Here is a 26,391-nt window from a genome sequence, read left to right as displayed (position 1 = left end):
TTTACTGAAGCTCTTTAGGGTACAAAAAACCCAAAGACTCACTAAGCCTAGCTCAGGCAGGACAACAGGGTCTTACGCCTCAGGCAGAGGAGACAGACTTATACAGGAATCCAAGAAGAAGACCCATGAAAAGGTGAAGCCTCATGGAGACAAGAACCAGGGGGTCAGCTTGGATCTGGGAGTCTTCCCCAGACAGCCCTGACCAGGATTCACTACTCTGTGCATTGCTTCTGGTCCTAGGACCAGTGGGGTCCCTCACTACTTACTCTTGTCTTTTTGCCAGTTCTTTTTCACCTATAGATTTAACTAACTTCTAATTTGAGCTCTTTTTGCCTATCATGTGCTCCCTGGTCTGTCTCATAACCTTCCAATTTTGCTCACTACCTAAATTTCAGTTTCTGAGAGTAAAAAAGTTATTCACTCAATTCATCCCTGTTTGGGCAGAGCTTTTGAAAGCACCAGTCTCCCTCACAGGCTAATGGGTTAGAATTTCTGAGTCAGCGGGCACTAGGTAATATGGTATAAAACATGTCTGCCCTGGGCTGTCGGATCAGCAGGGGCTGTGGAAGAAAATCACACTGTGATTACATGTCTAGTTAAAGTGGTCTTAAAAGACATGAAACAGGGTTTGAAATCTGGGTTGCAGGCTCTTTCCCCTTCACCTACACCACCACCTCCCATCCTCCCTCCTTCCCCCCACTTCCTACGAACACCTGCAGCCTCTGGCAGTTGAGGTGACTTTTCATGTTCAGCATATTTCAAATGTTGTGTAACAAAATTAATTACATTTAATTAAACTTAACAATTTTTTACAGCCCCAAACAAATCTAAAATGCCACGTTAAGCTTATGAGATGGCAGTCCTCCAAAGGGTTCTGCCGCTGGGTGAATCCATCAGAGACTTATGTAATTTTAGGGATCATTTTACATGAGTCTGATGAACGGCCCCTTAGCCTTCATTAAGCATCAAACAAGAAATATTGTCTGGGTCCTAGACCAAGCAACTACCTATGTCCTCCCTCCTTCCTGCATTCCAGCAAGAATTCCCTCACTCAAACAATCTTCCTCTTTCCGTCTGCTCTTTTCAAGGTGCACTCAAATTATGAAATTGCTTCTCTCTTTCCCCCCACTACACAGTAGCAAGGGAGGGAACTGTATCTCTCAGAAGCACAGGGCCTGGTATATGGGAGTTGCTGAATTTTTTAACATTTGTCGAATGAATGACTGCTCTTGCTCACTGGTAATGTGTTTCTCCCACCTCGTGTATTAGTCAGGCTTTACTGTAATAAACCCCCAAGTCTCAGTGGATTTCTTGTTCTGCAGGTTTGAGAGGTGGCTGTAAGTCTGCTTCACCTGCCTTCTCACCTTGGGCCCAGACCGAGGAGTGTCTTCTCTCCGGTTCATGCTGATCTGAAGGTATAAGGCAGGACTGATGGAAACATCAATGCAGCTTCAGAGCTCTGCATGTGACAAGCCCACAGTCACTTCTGCTGTGTTCTATGGGCTAAAAGCAGGTCACACGACCAAGCCCAATATTGGTGAGCTATTAAGAATGTTTCCCGAGGGAGGGAGTGGGCTGGAGTATTTGCTGTGCAAAATACAATCCATCATGCATTGTTGCATGAGTTTTCTACCAGTGCTATTCTGATGCTTTAACTAGTTTTCAAAATTGGCAAAGTAAAAGTCCCTCAGACACATATGTTAGGATCCATTCATTTCCAGGGACAGAAATACAACACAAAATATTTTATGCAAAAAAGAAATGTACTTATTCATGACACAACTGCGAAGTCCACGAAATACATTCAGGTGAAGCCCAGGAGCTCAAACAATGTCATCCGGGGCTTTTTCTTCATCTCATTACTCTGCTCACCTCAGTGTGTTGGTCTTATTCTCCCCACTCTCTCAGAGGCAGCCCGAGGCCTTATGTCTACATCCTCTCTTCATAGTAACTTCCCATGGGTACAGAATTTCTTATCACTTCCAGGGAAGGAGTCTAATTGTCCCCACCTGGGTATTACGGCTGCGCCAATCTCTGTCTCTAGGAGTCGGGTTCTGATGCTGGCAAGATTTTAACCAGGTACCCACCCCTGATGTCAGAGAAAACAGGGTCTATTACCACTAAACATACACACATGGTACAAATGACAGGAGGCAAAACAGTAGCTAATTTAGCCCACTTACAAACATATTTGTTACCCAAGTTTTCTATTAGCACTATTCTGATCTTTAGAATTAGTTTTCAAAAATCTGCACACTAAAATCCCCTACAACATATACATTAGTCAGGATGCATTCGGTTCCAGTGACAGAAAACAACTCAAACTAGTCTATGAACAAAAGGCCTTGCAATATGTTTATTCAATATTTATATATAGGGAGTAAACTGCCTTAATTCCTTACTTGAGTCAGGAAAAACGATCTGAAACCATACAGGGTAAATTCAATGGTAAACCTTCAGTTTACATACTCTTGCAACTTTATGTCTTTTGAAAATATTTAAGGCCAAGAGATCCTGTATCAGAAACTCTTTTTTTTTTTGAGACAGGGTCTCACTCTGTCACCCAGGCTGGGGCACAGTGATGCCATGACAGCTCACTGCAGCTTCGATCTCCTGGGCCCAAGCGATCCTCCCACTACAGCCTCCCAAGCAGCTAAGGCCACTGGTATGCACCACCACACCCAGCTAATTTTAAATTATTTGTAGAGACAAGATCTCACAAAGTTGCCCAGGCATGTCTCAAACTCCTGGCCTCAAGCGATCCTCCTGCCTCAGCCTCCCAAAGTGCTGGGATTATAGGCGTGAACCACCATGCCCGGCCAGAAACTCTAATTTTAAAAATCTACCCAAGTTGTTGTCCACTGAATTCCTTTCCCACCTACTTTCCCCTTTCTTCTTTATATAGCCATTTCATCTAGTTCTCATTTCTATCATTCTATATCCTTCCTATGAGAAGTGGTAGGGGAATGTGCTACAAGAGATCTTTAAAAATTGAGCTGGTTTTATAACGTCTCCTCATTAATTCACTAAGCAACCATAGGACAGTTGCTGTGTTTGGCTCTGGGGATGAAACATGGCCCTTTTGCTCTTTCAAGAAACTTGTCATATAAAAGAGGCAACAGACATATAAACAAATGTCTGTAACATTGTATGATAGGCACTGTAATATAATAGAAGGAACAGCTGGAGAGAAGTGTGCTGAGATCCATGTGCTGTGAAGAGAATTCTGAGCACCAGGGGAAAGCTGGGTAGGAGAAATGTGAGAGCAGAGGGACAGTGGCCAGGCAGATCTTGCAGGGGTCTCAGCAGATCATGATGGGAGAATGAACTCTGACTAAAGGCAGCAGCTGTGAGAATAGGGAAGAAACAATGGATAAGAACGTTGTGGCTGGGCACGGTGGCTCACGCCTGTAATCACAGCACTTTGGGAGGCTGAGGCGGGCAGATTACCTGAGGTCAGAAGTTCAAGACCAGCTTGACCAACATGGTGAAACCCCGTCTCTGCTAAAAATACAAAAAATTAGCCGGGCATGGTGTTGGGCGCCTATAATTCCAGCTACTAGGGAGGCTGAGGCAGGCAAATCGCTTGAACCCAGGAGGTGGAGGTTGCAGTGAGCTGAGATCATGCCGTTACACTCCAGCCTGGGCGACAAGAGCAAAAATCCGTCTCAAAAAAAAAAAAAAGTTATAGAAGAGGCATCAAAAGAACTAGTAAAGAAAAGAGTGGGAAGAGTGAGAAGCTGAGGTGTCACCTGATTTCCTTTTGATGGTGAAATGATGTTGGTGCAGGCTCACGAGGATATCAAATAAAAGAGGAGAAACTTTTCTGAGACAAACATGGACTTAGGCTGAGTTGAAAAGGTTTGAGATACCCACGTGTAATGCCATCATTCCTCTTCCTTGTATTTATAATTTATTTGCCCCTGTTACTGAAAATGTTTGTGCACGGAGTGGGAAAATAGGAAAGGGACAGAATCATGAGAAGGTGGCAAATCTATAAAATCAGTTTCACGTCAAGACTCATTTCTTTACCATATTCTTTCCCCTTGAAGAATCTGAGTTATTTGTAACAAAAAAGAGGCTCTGTCTTGTTTTGCATCGTACTCATTACCAGGAGCTGAGTCTGGGTGGGGCTCTGTGGTAGGTGCTGACTGGAGCACTTGCAGAGGACCTGCAGCTACCATGTGCACAGTGAGAGGCCATGTTTTAGTCAGTCTTCATATTCAGAACTTCTACCGATTTTATAAACAATTGCTAGCAAACCTGCAAGTGTTAAGTTAAATGATATCCTTGAGAACAGGCTAACTTAAGAATATGACAAATTCACAGTTTGAGGAAATGGCCAAGCACTTTAATCTTAAGAACCTTCCTGTGAGAGGTCTCTTATGTTACTGGACACAATGCAAACATTAATACTTTCTTTTATAGGAAATATGTTTATTATTGATCATCTCAATTCAAAAATACTCATTCTATCTCAGGGCTGGTCCATCATAGTCTCTTTGAAAATATTAAATACGTCGAAATCATGAGCAATTTTAACAGTAACAGAAACTTCTGTACAGTAAGCAAGACAGGGATTTCTAACAATGACACAAGAGCTCCAGAACTTGCCAGTAAGACAAAGGCAGTGTTTCTAATGACAAGGCGTAGGAACCCATGGATAAAAATCTAACAGAACACATGCTGGAAAACGGGGTCAGGAAATGGTATCATCCACCCTCGATCTGAGTATGCTCAGTGATGGCACAAAGCATGTCCTGTGAGAGGGACTTGGAGATACGATCGCTTCTATCCAGAAATGTGCCCTTTGGGAATGGGGCATATGGTACCTAAGTGCCCCCAAATCAACTGTTTTTCAACTTCTTGCCTACACAGTCATAACCAAGGTTTCAAGGAGAAGGCAGGCGCAGGAAGTATTTAGCTTTGACTTCTTAGCAGATGTAACACCAGCTCTTCATCCTCTGCTAAAGACAGGCCGGTATCCAAAGGCTCTAAAGTGTCCCACTTGGCCTTCTTTCTGTTATGACTTGTTGGTCCCACGTCTTCCACTTCACTGTTGCTCCTCTTCTTCATCCCCTGCTTCTTCTTGGTATCACTGGTGAGAAGAAATCCAGAGATTTACTTTAGACTCAGTATGAAATCAGACATTTAAAATAGGACAAAATTAACAGAGAGTTGGTAAAGTGATATTATTCAAGAATGAAGGAAACCATGGCAACATCAAGATATCTGTATAATTAGTAAGTACCTTCCCATCAGTAGCTAGGTCCTACCACGCACCAGGCACATGCAAGGTACTTTGTTCACACTGGGTCATCCAATCTTCACAATCATTCTAGGAAGTTACAGCTGTATCATCCACAATTTGAGGACACTGAGAGGCACCACAGGTATGTCTGGCTCCAGTGTGTGCTTGTCCTGCCACACCAAACTACCTCTACTGAAAGTCAGGTTATCTTTAGGTAGCAGTGTGCAAGCTAACAGCTATCTGGACACCAGGTACTGCTTCTAGTATCTGTTGCATTAAGTTGTGATCTAGAGATCATGCATAAAATAGAACCTGAGATGTTAAATTACAGATTAGTTAAGACATCAAATAAATTTCCTCCATTTAAAAATCTGTATCAAAGATACAGATAGCCTTAAGAAAGCAAACATTATTGCAGTATTAAGTACATACCCAAGACATAGACCATAAAAACAAAGCTGATTTCTGAAAGTTGAGGAAATCACTTGATATGCTAAAAACAGAAGAAAAAGCAAAACATTCTCCTCAAAGCATTTTGAGATATTATCTGTTCCAAGATGACCCAATTATCGGATATATGATTAAAACAAAATAAAAAGTCCATCTATTAGTAGCAGCAGCCATGAATCCAGGGCTTCCTCAGAGTCTGGCACTGCGCTAAATACCTTACATAGATTATGTCATTTATATTCATGGCAACCCTCAGTGTGGAGTGCATTAGTCTCATTCTGCAATGAGGTTAAGAGAGGTTAAATGCCTGGACCAAGATTACACCCATGGGATTCAAACTCAGATATGAATGATACTGAATCCAGCCCCAAAGGCAAGCTTTTGAAAGCAATTAGAGTTGACTCAGTCAACATTTAAATGCCAGGAACTGTGGAAAGAGCACTGGTTTGACATCAACACAGACCTTTAGTTAACACTTCTAACCCTCAGTTGTCTTATTTGTAAAGACAGGGATTATATAATTTACTTAAAATTGTGAGAATTAAATGAACTTAGATAAATGAGAACACACAGTAGTGCTCAATACATGTTAACTTTCTAAAAACTACTCCCTTTTAAATTCTCACATTCACTATATCTAATCAGCAAAACAAATAAATAAAAAAATCACAGAAATATTACATTATACCCCAAGCATATGATGTGTTCTGAAAGAGAACAAACTGCTCAACTTCCAACGGCCTGGATTACTCTTTAAGAAGACAGCCTGGATATCAAAGTGAATGTGCCTCATCAGCATATCCATTTATGACCAGCTTGATGCAAAACTGGAAATAATTCCTCCATTTTCCTCCCAGAAGTGCCCAATGCTCTGACTCAGCCATTCTCTTTCACCACTGGAGGAAAGACAAACTAGATGGCACTATGAGGTTATTTAAAGCCACAAATCATTGCATTTTAAAAGAGTGCCTGGAGAGATGAACATGAAAGAGTTCCCTGTGATACAAATTCAGTCAGCAAAGAATTAAAATAATTCTTAGTGAAAGAGGGTCTTAAAAAAAAGTATTGAGCCCTAATCTTTTTATGAGTATGGCCAGTCCTGTGACAGTCCCACAGGGTTATAGTGCCAGGATCTATTTGGTTCAAGGGAATACTGGTATTTGCTCTGCCTATATGTCAAGTGCATCTCAGGTCAGCTCATCAGAAATGGCCTAATTAGTGGGCTGTCTATTGCATCCTCTGTTAATGTGCTCCTGCACATTACATGCCCTGCAGGAAATAGGTGGTTTGGATAATAAAAGGTAGAAAATTTATGTAGTCCAAGTATTTTCACAATAGGCAGCTTTGCTGCTTTGTGGATCACTTCAAATTCTAGAAAGGCCCTTTATACTACTTTCTATAGCAAATAAGCAGCAATCTGTATAACAAGTTAATTATTAAACAACAGTATAGGCATTCTACAGATAAATTACCAAAAGGGGGATAATGTAACAAAATAATGAAATATGCAATAATGAAATAATGAAAATGCAATAGAGGTCGAAAAAGGAGTGAAATCAGTGTTCTCCACTAAGCCAAGGGAGGTAAGGAGGTCCCTGAGATGACTGACAATGAGGGGGTTCCTTCAAAATTGGGGCGAGTCCAAGCCTGAGCTCTGCATTTTATCTTCGTGTCAGCACTTCTGTGGGACTTAGATTTTTGCCACATTCTTTAAATGTTCGAGGCAAGGGTCAAAAGCAAACATATCACTGCTCAGCATTAAGACAGTGCAACGTAATGGATAAAGCACATCTTAAAAAGCAAAAGCATGGCTTAACTCAGCACACCAAAAGGCCTACTACTGCTATAAAAATCAAAAGTAGAGCTAAAGAATTCAGAGGTAACAGTCTTTCAATAAACCAAATAATAAAGACTTTATTAGTAATGTCTGGTGTGCCATTTAAAGGACGTATCATACAACAGAGAAAAAATCATCAAGTAATATGTAATTGGAACAGATGATGACAGGGAAATTCTATTTTGATGATTTTGAAATTTTTGTGAAAATGGATACACAAAAGCTTGTCTTGATAACCAAAGTAACCATCTGAGCCAAACAACTCACACTCATTGCTAATAATTAAGAAAACAAGATACAACATTGGAATGTGAATTCAATTTTAAAATTTTTATTTGTAATTGAGTTTTAAATGGAATATAACTTTCTGAATTTCTAAATTTTCTGAAACCAAACATCAAAATAATCCGAGAAATTGAACCGATTTTTTAATAGGGTTGATTTCCTGGTTTCACCATTTTAATTTTTTCAGATACTTGTAGTTACGCCATCACCCCAGAATAACAGTGTTAATTTCACGAGAAACAAAAGAGCCACCAGAGGAAAACCTGAAGTTAGAACGTTCAGGTCAGCCTTCCTCCCAGTCCCTCACTCCTCAAGCACGGCCCTCACTCGCGAGATCGGCAGACACTTGGGCATTTCCACGGTGTTTGCTGTAAATGTGGCACCTCCCTCTTCTGGGTCTTCCCCTTGTCCTTCAAGACCCATCTCCAATTCCTTATCTCCCATGAAAGGTACAAATCTGCCTATTAAAAGTGAGCTCTTCTGAACTGGAAAAGCGCCAATTATCTATTAGTCATTTTGCACCTAAGATTGCTATTTCCTGATACTAAATTGATTTTCTTTTCCAACTGTATGCATCTTAACTCCCAATTAGAATGTAAACTCGTGAGTGGAAAAGTGAATGGGCACAATCTTTCTTGAGGGCAATTTGGCAGTACCCTTCAAAAGTCTTTAAAATATATATACCTGGCAATTTTTCTTCCGGGACTTTATCTGAAGGAAATAGAGATTTAGACAAAGATTTAGGCACAAGGATATTCAAGGGACAGCTACTTTTAATTTCAGAAAGTTAGAAATCCCAAAGTCCAACCAAAAAGGATTAAATAGGTTATAAAATTAGAAATGAGATACTATGCAGCTATTAAAAATGATGTTTCAGGAATTGCTTTTGACACTGACAATATTATAAAACCAACACAAAAAGAGAGAGTCCATTTGTATTTTAAAAAGTCTATATGTAAGTTTGCATAGAAAAAGGTTTGGAAGATTTTTTTTAATTTTCTTTTTGCTGTTATATATGTCTTCTCATTTTTCTGTAATGAGTCTGTATTACTCTTTGCAATAAAGAAAAAAATTAAATTTGAAGTTCTGGGTAGCTAGGTATACGTCAATTACTCTTTTTAATTCCACAAGGCTCAGAAGCATACAGAGTAGGTATGCCCTACTACTGCTATAAAAATAAGAAGTAGAGCTAAAGAATTCAGAGATAACAGTCTTTCAATAATCCAAATAATAAAGACTTTATTAGTAATGTCTGGTGTGCCATTGAAAGGACGTATCATACAACAGAGAAAAAATCAGCATGTAATATGTAATCTGAACAGATGATGACAGAGTAGGTATGCTACATAATCTCTGTTCCTGTGATAACCTGATCTCCAACTTAGGGTCCCTGTGTCTACAGATGTATGGGAAAAGGTGAGACTGCTTAGGTCAAGATATATGAATCACGGGTTATTTTCAATATTTTTTTAAAAATCTGCAATTGTGTGGCAAAGACTAAGTTGTGGGTTTTCTTTGCTTTTGGCTAGAATTATATTAACTGAGCTTTGTAAACGTTCAATACTTCATATACTTGGATGAACTGAAAATTACATCTTCGTTAATGAAACAAATGTGAAATATTAACTTTCTTGAGAGACAAAAATCTTTTAAAACATGGGACCATTATCATTGAAAACAAAACAGATGATGACAGGGAAATTCTATTTTGATGATTTTGAAATTTTTGTGAAAATGGATACACAAAAGCTTGTCTTGTGATGATGAAAAGGTTGGAAGTCATCATTCCAGGATAGAAAATGGTGCTCCATGGATCATATGGAGAAACCTGTGAGAATTCCTGATAATTTTACTTTTCAGTCTTATATATCAGCCTTCTTAGGAAGCCATTCAATAATGGTTTCCATGCCCACCTCCCCTCAAATACAAAAAAATTAAGAACCAGTCATCTTAAATAAAAGTTCTTGTTGAAATATCATTTATAAAACCTTCATGTATAACATTTCTCTTTTGAGCCCATTGTAAGCATGCTTAGAGAAGTAGTCTCTGTCAAGCACCGCTTGGTCTTGCCTTTTTCATAAAAATTTCAGTGGTTCTCTAGAAAGATTATTAGTATAATCTTTAAAGAGTCTCATGATCTGGTATAAGCCTGCCTCTGTAACCTGTTCTGCATTAGCCCCCCTTAATATACCCCTTGCTCTTTGAGGCTCCTTTCTATTCCCTGAATATGCCCTAGCTTCTCAGTTTCTTTTATCTCCATCTGGAATTCCCTTTTCTGTCTTCTAACTATCTAAACCTCCCTTATCCTTCAAAAGCCAGTTCAAATGATACCTCTTCCTCAAGGATTCCACCTTGAGGTGGAAGATTTCTTCTTCTGCCTACCAAATGGTTAGCTTTTTGAGGTCTGGGGCTCCTAGTCTTCATTTCTGAAGATGACTTAAAGAATTCATTCAATAAAGGTCCATTCATCTGAATAGTAAAAATAATGACAGTTAGGGTTGTTCAAAGCCCCAAGAATTACCATCACTGCAACAAAAAAGGCAACATTTCAATGGATTCTGCTGCGAATTCGACTTCCAGCGGAGTTAACAGAGGAGAGTGTCACGTGTGGGAGCACCCCCAGAACACTCAATCCAGTCTGTGGGTGCACAGGCTCCTGTCTGCTGACTAATCCTCCGTTTTTAATATCACAAGTTCCAGTGTTCTAAATTTTGGCTTTGCATGTTTTTAAAAATTATATAAGTGGCCAAATTATGGCTAAACCCAGTAACTTGTTTTTTCAAACACAACTTCTGCTGAGTTAACGCCCTGTCAATGGACAGTTTAAATTTTACCATGACTGCAACTTCCATATGAGATGTAATCAGCAATCATCTAAATTTAAAATACTTAAAGGTTGACTACAACCTCCCTGATTGTACCTTCCCAGTTTCCTCTTCCTCTATCCATTACATAAATGTTCATTTCCCCAGGTTCCATCCTTGGGCCTCAACTATCCTCATCTTACATATTCATTCTGGGTATTCTCATGCAGTTCAGTGTTTCCACAATCTTCCACAATGCTAATGACTTAAAAGTATGCATTTTAGCCTAGGGTTTTTTCCAGACCACCAGATCAGCATATTCAACCAGCTCCTGGATGTTTCTACCTGCATCTCAAAGTAAACATGCTTCTATTACATGTTTTCCCCAAATCTGCTCTTCCTGTATTTATTTCCCTTCTAAGTGAAAAGGACTATTCCCCCACTAAAAACCTAGAAGTCATCCTTGAGCTACCTTCTCTTTTATAACCTTAATTGAATTGATCATCTCTCAAATCCATCTATGTTTTCTAGGGCTTCTACAACCATCCTCACTCCTTGCCCTCCTTCACCTGATCCAGCTCTGGGAAGCCTTCCCTGACCCACCCCCATCTGAGTCAAGTGCCCTCTTAGGGTTACCCTCACATTGTGCATACTTCCATCACACCATCTCTATCACACCATCTGAAATGCCTTATGGCAACTGTCTATGTGCTTATCTTCGATTAGATTACAAGTTCCCTAAGGACAAAAACTGTCTTGTTCTATGCAGCCACACTGCCTTGGTACCCAAGGGCTTAATACATGTTTCTTGAAGACATGAATAAACCCACTGGGCTGAGCTTCTGTACTGTTTAGTATCTGACTGGCCCACTGTATGTCATACAGGGTCAGAAAGAATGCTCCCTAACTAAAACCACATTCTTATCTTCTTTGCAGCATAGATGATTCATTTTAAGCCAGTATGTAAGTAGACATTTAAATCTGCGTTGTATTTTTTCTCTAAACACTGTATCATTAATTCCAAAGAAATTGAAGAGATCAAAGCCACAGTGAAAATTAAAACACTAATGGCAGAAGGGAAATTATATTGTAAAAAAGAAGTACCCAATAACTTCAGACTCTGAGAAATGAGACAATACTTTTAAGATTATAAAAAGATCAAAACTCGGCATGTCACTTCAACAAAAATGAGTAATTTTGATGTTCTTTGCAATAATATCTAACTATTATCCTTTTTAAAATGTGTGATCACATCAAAACCTTAACCCTCAATGAAGTACTGACAAAGGTACTCTCTTTTGACCAAACTCGAGTCTGGCTATTCTAAGTCCTCTTTCTGACTGGGCTTTGTCTTTAGTCCAGGTCTGCCCACTTAGTCCAGTTTTAGCAAGAATCCTGCTAAGTCAGCTGAACCAAAATCTCTCACCCTTAATATCTGGTCAAATTTCCCATCCCCCAGGCTTGCCTTCAGTAATAATCCTGTGGAATCTGTTTAGCCAGAATCCTCCACAACCCTGATGTTCCTTCTTAATAACTTTCCATTAATGACCCCTCCCTGTAAATCTCTATAACTCTCATTTGTCCGAGTTGTACTCTCAGTTGAGCTCAATCTCTTGCCCCTACTAAAAAACCCCATTGCAGTGGCCCCTACCCCTTGAATAAAGTTTGACTTACCATTCTTTAGTAAGTGTCATGAATTTTTTTCTTTAACAGCATGTAGCACAGCCAACAAATGACTATGACTTCAAGACAAAGGTATCAGGTTCCATAAGACATGCAGTAACAGTAGGATCTCCCCTCATTATCCTGGACTTTAGACTCAGGGTGGTTTGCCACTAGCAGATACAATATTTCAACAAAGAGTATAATAAGCGAATACAGCACTTGCCAAAAATATTAAAAGTAAAAATTGAAATTACTTTCATTTTTGTCACAAACTACCTAATGTTGATGGAAAACAAGACCAAAAAGCAAATTCTCAACTCATAACTTTTGTTTTCTTTTAAGGAGAAAGACCTTTAGAAAAAACAAGAAACATTGGTATCCAGGAAAGAAACAAAGTGGATGAAGATTATATGAAGCCACTAGCTACTCTAAATGAAGTACATCCCTGACTCTTGAGAACTACACACTGGGTTCTTAGAGAATGTGGAAACCGTCTTGTTCATTTGGTCATCTCTGATTCAATGGAGAATGGAAGAGGATCCTCAAAGACTGGAGACTGGCAAAAAGTGGTTCCCATTTTATTATTATTTCTTTTTAGAGATGGGGGTCTTGCTACGTTGCCCAAACTGGCCTTGAACTGGGCTGACACAATCCTCCTGCCTCAACCTCCCTGGGACTAAAGGTGCACACCACCATGCTCGGCCTGGTTCCCATTTTCAAAGAGAAGGAGAAGGTAAATTTTGCAAAGTATATAAAGCTTTCAACCAAGACTTTAAAGTGAATTACCAACTTTAAATAGGAAAGGCTGGTCAGCGAACTATACCTGTTGGCCAAATTTCACACAGTGCCTGTTTTATACATCAAGTTTTAATGATGATTCAGCCTCACCCCCTTGTTTATGTATTGTCTACGGTTGCTTTACCACTGCCCTGGCAGAGATGAGTATCCCTCAAAGTGTAAAATGATTACTATCTAGCCCTTTAGAGGAAAAAGGGTAGATCCCTTTTTTATATTTTATACCTTTGCTGACATATAAAACAAGCACTGTGCGAAATAAACAAAACCAAAAACCAGACCCCTGATTCTAGTAGCTTTTGTTGGCTCACTAAAAACAATTCATATCAGACTAACCTTACTGCTTTTAGAGGGTTATTTGACTGGTAAAGCAGGAAAATGAATGCTTTTAGGCTTCCGCAAGGCATAGAACACACAATAACCTTGTGGATAACATTGAGACACAGGATCTGAAGACAAAATTAGGAGAAAGCGTAACTAGGTGATTAAGAAGAATCTTTAGTTTCCTAAAAGGTTTATTGTTAAAGGTATTTTATAACATCTAGTTCATGGTGCCTGGATCTTATTGTAACGTCGTCTCTATCAAGTTTAACTCAGTATATTTGGAAGATACTGTGACCATGGAACCTTTTATCCCCTTAACTTTACAGGTAACTTCTCTGAAATGTACACATGGCATAATGTAAAAAATATCTACTTTTCTCCCTTCCCTGTTTAATGTTGAAATGACTGCTTTTAAAAATAGTTACTTAACAGTGATTCAAGCACTGTTATTAAATATGTCATTTCCAAAATTCTGGTATAGAGGAAAAGAAAATGGCTTTGGAGTCAGTCTGACCCGATTTAAACCCTGGCAGTTGCCTAAAACTTGGGAAAACTGCTGAACGTCACACGGTGCCAATTTTTATGTTTGTAAATGTGACTAATATCTACCTCATGGAGAGATTAAATAAGTGATATATGCATAGTAAATGCATTATAAATGTTAACTATAGCTTCTTCAACTCCCCATGGTGGGCATGATCTTTGATGTTAACTGGATTATATTGGTCTTTACCATGTAAGGTGAAAGTCTTTTAACTTGAGATGTCCCCCGACCCCCCGAGATAGGGTCTTGCTCAGCCCAGGCTGGAGTACAGGGTGCTATCATGGCTCATGAGAGAACTCCTGGGGAGCTGGGACACTCAGGAAGGGATACTGAATGGGGTAGGGGTCTGGGACAAATGTTGTTGGAGGGAAGAGAGGTTCTGGGTCCCTGTTAGGTTAAGGTCCTCAGCAAGCAACAATAGTCTTTGACGTTTTTATTAAAATTAAGTATATTATTATTAGCCTTATCTCAGGTAAGAACCTTCACTTTGAGAGGCTGAGAAGACAGTTCCTCAAAGGGCAGCCCTGTCATAAGGAAGGGCTATGCTGAGCTAGAATTTCATGTTTGGCAGAATAGTACTTAATCCAGCATATAACCAAAATCTGAAAAGACAAAGCATATTATTATCACAGTCTACTGTATTTTAAACGTTAAAAACAGCTTTCTTTAAACTACAGAAATTATTATGAAATGGTTAAATTTCAAAATACTGACAATACAAGATGCTGGTGGGGCTGTGGAGCAAAAAGAACTCTCGTTTATTGCTGGTAAGAATGCAAAATGCTACAGCCACTTCGGAAGAGAGTTTAGCATTTTCTTATAAAACTAAATATACTCCCTACCATGTGATCTAGCTGTCATGCCCTTTGATATTTACCCAAAGGAGCTGAAAACTTATTACCACACAAAAACCTGCTCATGAATATTTATAGCAGCTTTATTCATAATTGCCAAAACTTGGAAGCAGCCAAGATGTCTTTCAATAGATGAACAAACTGTGATACATCCATACAATGGAATATTATTCAGTGATAAAAAGAAATGAGCTATCAAGCCACAAAAAGATATAGCGGAACCTTAAAAATATATTGCTAAGTGAAAGAAGCCAATCTGAAAAGGCTGCATATATGATTCCACCCATATGGCATTCCAGAAAAGGCAAAACTGTGAATACAATAAAAAGACCAGTGGTTGCAAGGGATTCGGAAAGAGAAGGATAGATAGGTGGAGCACAAGGGATTTTGAGGGCAATGAGCTATTCTGTATGATACTATAATGATGGACACATGACATGATACATTTGTCAAAACCCATAAGATATACAATGCCGAAAGTGAACTCTAATTTGAACTACAGACATTAGTTAATAATAATGTATCAATATTAGTTCATCAATTGTAACAAATTTACCACACTAATGCAAGATGTTACTAATAGGGGAAATTGCAGAGGTAGTGAAGGGAAATATGAAAACTATATTTTTCACTCCATGTTTACTGTAAAAACTAAAATTCCTAGGCAGAAAGTCAATAAAAAATGTATAGTTTAAAAGAGTTAGTATACCCCCAATACATTATAACTTAATTAAATTGAGCATAAAAACACATTAGATTTTTCTTTTTTTATCCCCAAAGAACTACATGCCCCTTAATACATCACCTGAGTTACCTTTCCCATCCTCATTTAGAGTACTCAGACCATCTCAATTTCACTTTTCTGTTCTTATGAGAGTTTCAATGCTGGCTCACTCCTTTCTAATGAGTTGCCACTGTATGGACTAGACTAGCAACTGTTTCCTATACTCATCACCTTCTATGAAGTCAGTATCACAATCAGGATAGACACATGGGTAGAATGATGATGAGGTGAAAAGCAGCCAAGGAATCTCCTAACAGGAATACACAGAATTGTACAGTCATGATGATGCTATTAGGGTAAATATTTAAATAATAATTGTCTACGCAAACCATGCTTAGAACACTAGGATGAATCATTCCTTCCTCCCAGAGGTGGCTTGCAATAATTCTTCAGGTCTTGCCTCAGAGAGGGTTCTTCTTAACCATCTTGGCTAAAGTGAACTCTCCCAATTCCTCTCTCATCAGTTATTGTTTTCAAGGCCCTGTCACCACCTCTTGTCTGCTTTTTGTTTACTTTCTTATGGTCTGTCTCTCTTGCTGGAGCGTACGCTCTATGAGGGGCTGGGGTCCAGTATCTCTTCTTTATTGCTCTCTGCCAGTCACATGGTAAACTAGCAGTTTATCAAATGCCTAAATTATGTGACTGTCAAAGGAAAACAGACAGGTAAGGGCATTCCTACACTCCAATGTGGTAACGTGGACTCTCCATCCATATTTTGAATAGGCTATGTTACATGACATTACTGTCACTACATCATTAATTTCAACCAGGCTGTAAGATATTTTTGCAAACTGTTTTGAATATAGGGCCTAGTGCTACCTGGGGACTTAATGAATGACTTCAATGAGGAAAACAATGAAAAGTAGCTATCCTAGAGGACATTAAGTTTTATTCCTATCAATGTATATACTCATTTACAAACTCCTACCAGTTTTGCTTTTAGTAATTAAAATAATTACTACACATTAATGACCCTATTCAATGTCATATTTCACTTTCTTTTTACCCTCGTTAGATCTTCACAGTAACTTTGCAAGGTAAAAATTATCTTCCTTTGACTGATGAAGAAAGCTGGGTCACAGAGATTAAGTAACTTGTCAAAGGTCCATAACTTGTAAAAGAAAGATTCAAACTCAGGTCTGTCTAATCCCCAAACCCACAGTTTTCCCCACAAAGCCAAGTAGCCTGCCTTTGTTCTAACAGTCTTAATTTCACAAAACTACTTTCCCTGTTGCAAAGTTGATAATAATACAGCGTGTAGATCAATATTCCAAAACTACAAGCAGCGGTGCATGTGGGCAAGGCATTCAGTCTCTCGGTTCACAGAACCTCATGTAATTCATATCTCACACCTGCTAGAGCAACTATTTTTGTAAAACAGATGCTTCTGAGAACACCCTGCCAGGATCAGGCATAGTTTAAATTTCTATGTATTGATAGAGAAAGGCATAAGGAGAGAGACTGATTCACTGATGTATTATTCCATGTAGCGAGAACTCCTAGGGCTTATTCCACTTGAATTTTTAATTCCCTTTCTGGCTTTTAGGACACTTTAGCCAATAAACTTACAAGTGTGGGAAAGAGTGGGGCAAATAACATATTATCACAGAAGAGGAAGGTAACCATTGGTACCTGCCATGAATAGGAAGACCTCTCACTGGTAAACAGCATACTTTAAATGATGTGTGAATTAAATCCAAACAAAACAAGTCAGAATGTCCTTTGTAACCTAGAAACCACACTTCCTGGGCTGCGAGGACACAATAATCAGAACCACTAAACCAAACTTCAAGAATGTTCCAGCTGGGCACGGTGGCTCACGCCTATAATCCCTGCACTTTGGGAGGCCAAGGCAGGCAGTTGCCTGAGGTCAAGAGTTCAATACCGGCCTGGCTAACATGGTGAAACCCCTTCTCTACTAAAAATACAAAAAAATTAGCCAGGCATGGTGGCACACGCCTGTAGTCCCAGCTACTCGGGAGGCTGAGGCAGGAGAATTGCTTCAACCTGGGAGACAGAGGTTGCAGTGAGCTGAGATCACGCCACTGCACTCCAGCCTGGGCGACAGAGGGAGACTACATCAGAAAAAGAAAAAAAAAAAAAAGTTCCAAGTGCTGTCTGATATGGCTGTGGCCCAAGGCAACATAGAAGAAAAACATCTTCTGGGAAAATCTGTTAACTTCTCTCCTGCTGGATGCAGTGCCTTATAGAAACACAATCTAGTGGAGTGAGCACTAAACTTCCAAGGATGCTGGGGCAGACAGTTCCGATAATTAAGTTATAAAACGGCAACTGAAATTATGGGGGATTCTGTAAGCCTGACTCTGAACAAGAGACTGTGCAGCCAGAAAGTGGCATATGCCTCATTTTAGAGCTCATAATTTCTGTGGCAGCTGCATTTCTTCATGTACAATTAGGGGTGTGCAAGTTTATATGTGTTAAATTACAAAATAGGGGATTGACATCACTGTACAGCCTATTCAGAAATTTCACAAAAGCAAGGACAAGGGGCTGCTGGAAGAAAGCACACTCCCTTTATTAGACTGTCTGAGCAGCTTTTCAACCTCTTGCTTTTTCTTCTTTCTTTTGGAATGCTAAGTTAAGAAATCAGGTGAACCAAAGACTGATAAAGCTGCAAGGAAGCTAAGGGTGGGTGTCTGGAGGTGGAGAACAGTGAATATGCCCTTAAACAGAAACCCTGAGGTGTCCTTTTACAACATGCTGCTAAACTGGCTGTGGAAAGCTACTGTGAGAGACAAGAATTTAGCGCCTGAGAGCCCAGTTTTGGGCACCTATTTGTATAAAACTCTCCTTCTTGCATTCATATCATAAATGTAGCTTGGATTTTTTCCTAAATAATTTAAACCTAATACATGAGCTTGTGATCATCTGAAACATTCTCAGAAACCTTTATACCCATCCTAAAATACTGGCAATTTGGTATTCAAATATGTTGTGCCAGAGACTTTTCCTCTTACCATAAATTTTAATTTACGAGGCCATGCAACAGTCCTAATGAAGATTAATTACTGCAGTACATTCCATAAAATGTGCTCAGCTTTCTCCTGTCAGCAAAGGCTACCACATGTAGAATCGGTAGTGAAAATGTATCATGTCCTTAATGTCTCTTTTCCAGCTGCTCAGTATTAAAAACAAGTTTGTAAAAACAATTTCATCTAAGAAAAGATTGATGGGCTCAGAGTTCATTATAAACATAACTGCAAAAGGAGAGGAAAAAACTGGTCCTCTTGGATCAGAATTCTAATAATCAGAAAAGGCTGGTGGTGGTGAGGAAGAACTAGAAGGCAGAAGACTGCACATCATACCACTACTTCACATATGTGTTTCCATCTGTAAAATATCTACGACGCCATTTGGGGCTGGCAAAAAGTTTTTGGCCCCACTCTATTTTTCTGGTCATAAATCCATCCAGTTAACTGCATGGGAGTGTCTGTGCTACATGCACACCCATGCCATCATTTTTCACGAAATCTCAAGATTTCCCTAAAGCTCATCCATAGAGCCCAGGTTAAGAATCCCTGCTCCACAGCAGTTTAGAAGGTATAATTATGTCTCTTCTCCCAGATTTAAAAATAAAAAAATTAAACATCATACAAGTTGAGTTTATGCTATGCATTTTTCTCACAGCTAATCTGCATTTAGAACATTTTGTGCTCCTCAGAAACACATCCCATCCACTTCTCTCTCAATCTACTTTCCCTGATTAGTTTTCAATATCTAAGATCACCACCTACCCAAGCATGTCCCTAATGTTCCAGCTATCTGACAAAATGAAGTTTTACAGTTTAGTCTCACTCTTCATTAGTCCTTCAAATGACTTCAAAGGAAAGAAAACCCAGTCTTCAACAAAGCTGCCCACCAAAACATCACTTATAATTACAAAATAAAATCAAATCACAGGAACCCAAAACCTAAGCATGGGTACAATCTTTAAAAAATTTACTAACAATTTTTAAAAATTACTTACAATAGCGAAAATTAAAACCCATTAAAATTACTTGTAATAACAAAATAAAATCAAACGAGAACCAAAAACCTAAGCATGGGTACAATCTAAAAATTTTAAAAGGGAGGTAGACAAGGAACTTATGGTGTAACCAAGTGATAGAAAGTTTGCAGTCATTTGGCATGAGTGCATTCTATGTGAATGCAATGTGAAATGACAAAAAGAAACATCCTAAGAAGTCACTCACAAAGGTCTTTTCAGTGAAAACAAAGTTGCAGTGCACCAGAGTTAGGGCAGCTGCCAGAGAACCCTACTAGCAAGGGTGGTTCATCTTAGCCTCATAGCATCCTGAGCTATTCACCCTTCTTAGAGATCCTGGCGCTTCTGAAAAATGACAGGCTCACAACTGTCCTAAGTTATATATAATGGTTGACTAAATGATAGAGTAGAAAGCACAGGGCAAAAACAGTAACAGTAAGAGAGTAGCTTCTTAAACTCCCAATTTCTCAAACTGTGTCTTCCCCATCTCAACCCAGTCCTCACCCCAGAAAATAACATCCTCCTTCCCCAATGTGTAGCAACCTTTCTCTAAAAGTCCTAAGACAAATATTGCCTTTCCCAAACCCCACCCCAACAATCTGCCTCAAGAGTTTCTCCAAATATTGTTCTTATTTTCAAATGTTTGACAAATAAGAAACGACTGAGATTTTCTCTTGAAAGTTGCTTGGCATATGGGAAGGGGGCATATACTCCTGAAGCTGAAAAGAGTAAGAGGAAAGAATGGCAGGCACACAATAAATTCACTACATAATTAAGCTGAGCCAACCTCTTTCTACATTTGCTACACACAATGAGATTCATAATGAAGGAGAGGTTCAAGTAATTGGAAACTGCAGTGAATAGTATTTTTTTTAAACAATCACCTAGACTAAGAAAAAGCTCTTTTAGCTCCATCCAAAAACAAGAAAGAAATGAAAATGGCTTCTGAGAACATTGTTTTCCAAGTGAAAAGCCTCCCACAAATTATGAAGCTGACTGTAAAATCTTAGAATAGGTACTGAGCAAAACTTATTTAAGAGATGTCACAGAACTCAATACTAGGAGAAACTACAGTGGTTAAAGCAGTTCATCTACCTCACATAAGAGATCATTTTTAAAGACAGGCAAGTTCACTCAAAAGATAGAAAAATGAATATGGAACAGATTTTTAGAAACAAAACAAAAACCCAAATAAAAGAACAAACATGCAGACCAAAAACCTTGATTAGTCTTTTGATTCAGAGATGTGTAAAAACAGGTTAAAAGAACACCTAATTATATTTAGATGCGGAATAGTTTACTCTGTACTGGAAAAGGTATCAATCCATAAAGAAGTTATCGGGTCTAAATGAGGACAATAGCCTCAGTACAAACTATAGATGTAATTGGTCTTATGCTACCTAGAATAATCTACCAAATACCCTGCACCATGTAAGAATTCTTTAGGAAGCTACCTGCCTTAGAGAATGTAGTCTACAAAGCAAAGATTGATGTAAGCTAGTAAGAGTCGAATCATCACCTTTTCTTTTTCCTTTTTTTTTGTTTGAAAAAGGTTAAGATTATATATATTAAAAATTTAATTTGACTGGATAATGAATATCTGGAACATCCAGCTGTTTCTTTTTCATTATGTTTAATACTTTGCAAATTTTCACATCATTAGCAATTCACACGAAGATGGCCAAAAACCAAACATGATAAATGCTACTAGATATACAAAAATTAATCTTATATGCTCAGAATCAAGTCTCTCAGCTTGTGAAGCACAACTATAAGAAACAATTTTATTGAAAGAAGAGTTTAAATGGAATATGGTTAAAGACACTCATCTCACTTTAGAAGCCACGCTTTTTAGAAGTGCAATTTACCCTCCCCTCTGCTCAGTTAATACTTACACCTAAGACCGATTTAGTGTAGACATCACTGCCTTCAGGAAGCTCTTTCTGACCCACCAGGCCTAGATTGGACCCATCACTTATGTGGTCTCCATGTTCATTCCCTACCTACTCCACTCACCACCGCCTCCCCAAGTGCACAAACCACAGCACTAATCCATCACACTGTTGTGTTATTGCTTATTTAGCTACCTGTAACCTCCATGGAACAAAAAGCTTTGTGAAAGCAGGAAAGAAATGTTTCCTGTTTAATGTTTTATCTTCTGGATCCATGCCTGGCCCATGACAGGCACTAAAACATTTTTAGTTGAAAGAATGAATGGAAGAAATGTTATAATCCAGAGACTAACAGATCAAGTGGGTATTCTTAACTCTTAAGTAAAATATGATTTAAATAATGCAGAAGATTCTTACTCTATTTCTTGGCACTCCACATAGAAGCTTTTAAAAATATTTTTATTTTGAACATGGTGTAACTTTATTGTATGGACTATTTGAAATGAAAAATCATTCATTAGCCCAAAGGCAATTACAGTATCTGAGGTCTTGGTTCCTCAAAAGGTACAAAACTCTTTCAAAACTTACTTGAGATAAGAACACAGGACTCTGTGCAGTTCCCAGCAGACCAATAAATTCAATGAATGTCACAAAGCCCACTGAAACAGAGAGCTGGGTTTCCTACTAAGCTGTTGTGTCTCCAATGATAACAACAACAACAACAAATCCTAACATCTATTAATTCTACCTATTCCACATATTCAAAGGAAGAATGAGAGGTGAAAGCCAGAGTAAAACACAGCCTATACCAATATATAAGATGGATAAAGAAGAGTAAAAAAGCCAGAGAACATCAAGCTCTCCCTTCTACACCTGTCATCAAAAATAGCACATGAAAGCCTAGATCCTTAAATGGAGTTTGGACATCTGGCCCCAACTACTTCTGTACTGCAGGTAGATTAGCTGGTCCCCTGTTTCACAGCTCTGTTTTTGAGGATAAATAAACTATTCATGGTGGTATTCTTAAAGCTCATTAAAAGAAACCCAAAGTCACATAATTTTCTTTGTCCCTGAAACCATATTATAAGCAAGTTCTCTTTTAGTCATGCTAACTAAACTGAGTTGAATCCACAACAGAACCCTTTTGAAATCTCAGTGCTGGAGATAACAATTCTGATAATTTTAGAGGGTTGAAGATAGTTTAAATTCTATTGCAGCTATGCACTGAACTGAGAAAGAAGGCAGAAGTAAAAACTCTTTAAAACCCTGTCAGCCCTCCCTGAGGGGGAACTATTGACCCCAGATTCTGTCATTCTCCACTAAATCTGGCTCTCCATTGCCTAGTTCCAACTGACAGTGTCTTTTCCATGTGGAGAAACAAAAGTGTTACTCATGCTGAATATTTATATGTGTCAATAAAGTAAAGGAAAAAGAAACACCCAGAGGAAATTTTCAAAGAAACTCGCTCATGCTAGTTGAGTTTGGAACTAATAGCTTCTTTCTTTCTCCTTCTCTTCCCCTCCCTCCCTTCCTCCCTCGTGCTTTCTTTGCTTTCTTTGCTCTCTTCTCTCTCTCTCTCTTTTTTTTTTTTTTTGAGATGGAGTCTTGCTCTGTCTCCAGGCTGGAGTGCAGTGGCACAATCTCGGCTCACTGCAACCTCTGCCTCCCAGGTTCAAGCAATTCTCCTGCCTCAGCCTCCCAAGTAGCTGGGACTACAGGCGCCCGCCACCACGCCCGGCTAATTTTTGTATTTTTAATAGAGACAGGGTTTCACCAGTTTGGCCAGTATGGTCTCAATCTCTTGACCTTGTGATCCGCCCACCTCGGCCTCCCCAAGTGCTGGGATTACAGGCGTGAGCCACTGTGCTCGGCTCTCTCTCTCTGGGAGTCTTGCTCTGTCGCACAGGCTGGAGTGCAGTGGCACGATCTCGGCTCACTGCAAGCTCTGCCTCCCAGGTTCACACCATTCTCCTGCCTCAGCCTCCCCAGCAGCTGGGACTACAGGCGCCCACCACTATGCCCAGCTAATTTTTTGTATTTTTAGTACAGACGGGGTTTCACTGTGTTAGCCAGATGGTCTCGATCTCGTGACCTCGTGATCCACTCACCTCGGCCTCCTGAAGTGCTAGGATTACAGGTGTGAGCCACCACGCCCGGCCAGGACTAATAGCTACTTTCTAATTGGTCTATCTAGTCCCATAAGAGTGAATTCGTCCCTGAAAATGCTAAGTGTATAGCCAGAGAATAACCTACTGAGAGATGTGATGATGTCCAAGAGGCTGGAGTACTAGCCATTGCCTCAATTACTGAGTAGAGGGCTAGAGACAGCACAGCAAGTAAAACCTGTGAACATGTCAAGAGGACTCACTAAAGCTGACATCATAAGATCTTAGCACGTAATCATACAGCTTATGAGAAGCATAAGCAGATGGAAGCTGTATGCTTCCAGTGTGTAGCCAAACTGGAAGAATACAGAAAAACTTTACTGGCGCTACTATGCAAATGCTAGCAGCAACAGCAATTACCACTGTCAAAATTCTAGTATATACAATCTTCCAAATACATTTTCTTTATCTAAAACAATTTTGGTTTTAGTTTACATACATCTTGATTCATTGCCATTGAGGCAAATAAACCACAGAAAAGGGAGAAAAATGGAAATTAAAGTATAAATAGAAATTACAGATGTAGGCTACTACTTATAATTTACTCCAAATCCTGCCTGCTAGTCCAGGAATGGCAAATAGGTTTTACCTTCCGTACCAGTTCCAATTGATTGATAGAGACTGTGCTGAGGACTGCTTAGGCCAAATGGAAGTGAAAAGAGAAAAAACCTACTCTGAATGAAGGACAGGGGAAATTAAGCACCAGTAATATGTATCTGCCATCTGGGGTCTAATCCAGTTGTTCTCAACTGTGGGCAATTTTGCTTCCTCAGAGATACCTGCAATGTCTAAAGACATTTTTAGTTGTCCCAAATGCTAGTGGTAGAGGCCAAGGATGATGCTAAGCAGCTTATACCCTTTCTCAAACAAAAAATTATCTGGGCCAGAATATCAATAATGCTGAGGGTGGGAAACCATGTCTATCTTATGGTTAGTCCATGGATCCAGGTGTTTAGTCAAATGACATTATCCTGAGCTACCTCTCTCAACACCAGGATAATTCTATACAACCTAACTGAGATTCTAGAACTAGGGAGTTAGTTTAATTTACAAAGATCACACTGATCTGTCCCTAACTTTTATTGTGATCACAGACAAGTTATTTTAGCCTTTAAAGCCTTGGTTTTTTCATCTAGAAAGAGGCTATAAGATTAGACAATCTCTGTGTTCACAGGCCAAAACAAAAAACCTGCTAGGAAGCCCTTATATACGCTACAGGAATAAAATCCCTCATCAGTGATCAAGCCCTTGTTGATATCCTCCTCTTCAACAAAAGACAATTTTTGTCAGCTTAAAACAAGTTGACCAATCCCAGTCTCCACTAATGCTGACTTGTTAGCTGTGCATGAAATTAAAACTGTTTTAATTTTCATATAATGCTTAAATACTTTCCATCTGAACCCTTGTCTTTAAGTTAAGATGCTTTGTCATCTCTCACAGTACTCCTACCTTCTTGTTCATCACCATTACACTGTATGAACTTGGCTTCTTCCAACTCTCCATCTATATTCTGTCATCTCTTGTATCATTTAACCTATTAATATTAGGACCAATGATATAGTCTCTTATAATTACATTTCTTTTTTAACCCTGTAAATCTCCTTCATCAATCAATTAATCAATTCAAATATGTCAAGGCATTCTCTGTGCCATGACAGTAATATTAGGGGTGGGAATTGAGGCTAGAGCAGTTAAGTGTTGGTACCAAAAAAAAAAATGTAAAGACAATTTCTAGGTACAAAACATTTACAGCCAATTAACAGGATGAAACACATGAGCTACTAGAGAACAAGTTCTATTAACTAGGTGGTAGCATGGAAATGTCACTATAAGGGCAAGAAATGGCAGAAGAATTAAATGAAATGCCTGCTGTACACAGATGAAAGATGACCCAGAAACTATCTAAAATGTTAGGGAAAAAATCCATATAAATCAAATGCAGAAGGACTGCTGACATCCTGCCAAAGGTTTCAAAGGTTGACTATTTTTTAAAGGTATATTAGATAGATATGCAAAATATGGCTGCAGAAATGTAAGAACCAATTAATGTTGCTTCCAGGGAGTCAAGTTACATGGAAACACTTGGAAGATAATGACTGAAAGTCATGTATGTTACATTAAATCACATCTACCAAAATACAGACCCCATAAACCATTCTAAAAGAGGTGCATTTATATAGGAACACAAGGGGAAGCAAACCTGACCCCACTGGGGTTCATCTAGGTCTCAGACACATACACCAAGGAACTCAGAGCATCTATATTTACTCTTAGAGGTCAATTTTTAAAGATTAGGAATATGCCCAGAACCTAAATTATTTAATCCTTATGGCACAAACATTTGCATATTTTTCTAAATCCTAATCAAATTATTTTTATCTGTGGTGCCTCTTGTGGTAGTAAAACAATGATGTCCACTACCTAGAGCCTACACATACTATATAAAGCTCATATGTTCAACCACCTAGTTGTCCAACAGCAAATGGAAGTTTCTGGCATCACCTCAGAAAACTGAATTTGGATAAGTGAATTTTCCCTATTAAAAAATAATTCATGTTTAAATATGCATAAGATTCAAATGAAGAGTAACTCTGTCTCTCTACAGCATTTTGTCCTAAGAAAATCTTTAAGACCTTTTCATAATGTTCTTGTTTAAAACAAATTATAGCTCTCTATGGCCTACTTCTCCAACTGCAAACACCCTGTGCTAGCACTTCAAGGGTTCCATCAGGCTT

At 39.0% G+C, this 26,391-nt stretch overlaps 1 protein-coding gene across 1 annotated transcript in view; it reads right to left on the bottom strand.

Annotated features, from left to right (window-relative positions):
• Window positions 1–4,416: 4,416 nt before the first annotated feature.
• The window catches only part of DDX10 (DEAD-box helicase 10), a 276,613-nt gene continuing 254,638 nt past the window's right edge, over window positions 4,417–26,391 (bottom strand). The window contains exon 18 of the mRNA XM_008953727.4: window positions 4,417–5,098. Within this exon, the coding sequence (XP_008951975.4) occupies window positions 4,921–5,098 (178 nt within the window). The 3' untranslated portion in view covers window positions 4,417–4,920. The remainder of the gene's footprint in view (window positions 5,099–26,391) is intronic.

The sequence above is a fragment of the Pan paniscus genome, chromosome 9 (genome assembly GCF_029289425.2).
Source record: "Pan paniscus chromosome 9, NHGRI_mPanPan1-v2.0_pri, whole genome shotgun sequence".
NCBI classification, from domain to species: domain Eukaryota; kingdom Metazoa; phylum Chordata; class Mammalia; order Primates; family Hominidae; genus Pan; species Pan paniscus.
The sequence above is the reverse complement of the archived record's forward strand: the minus strand, read 5'-3'. Positions and strand labels throughout refer to the sequence as shown.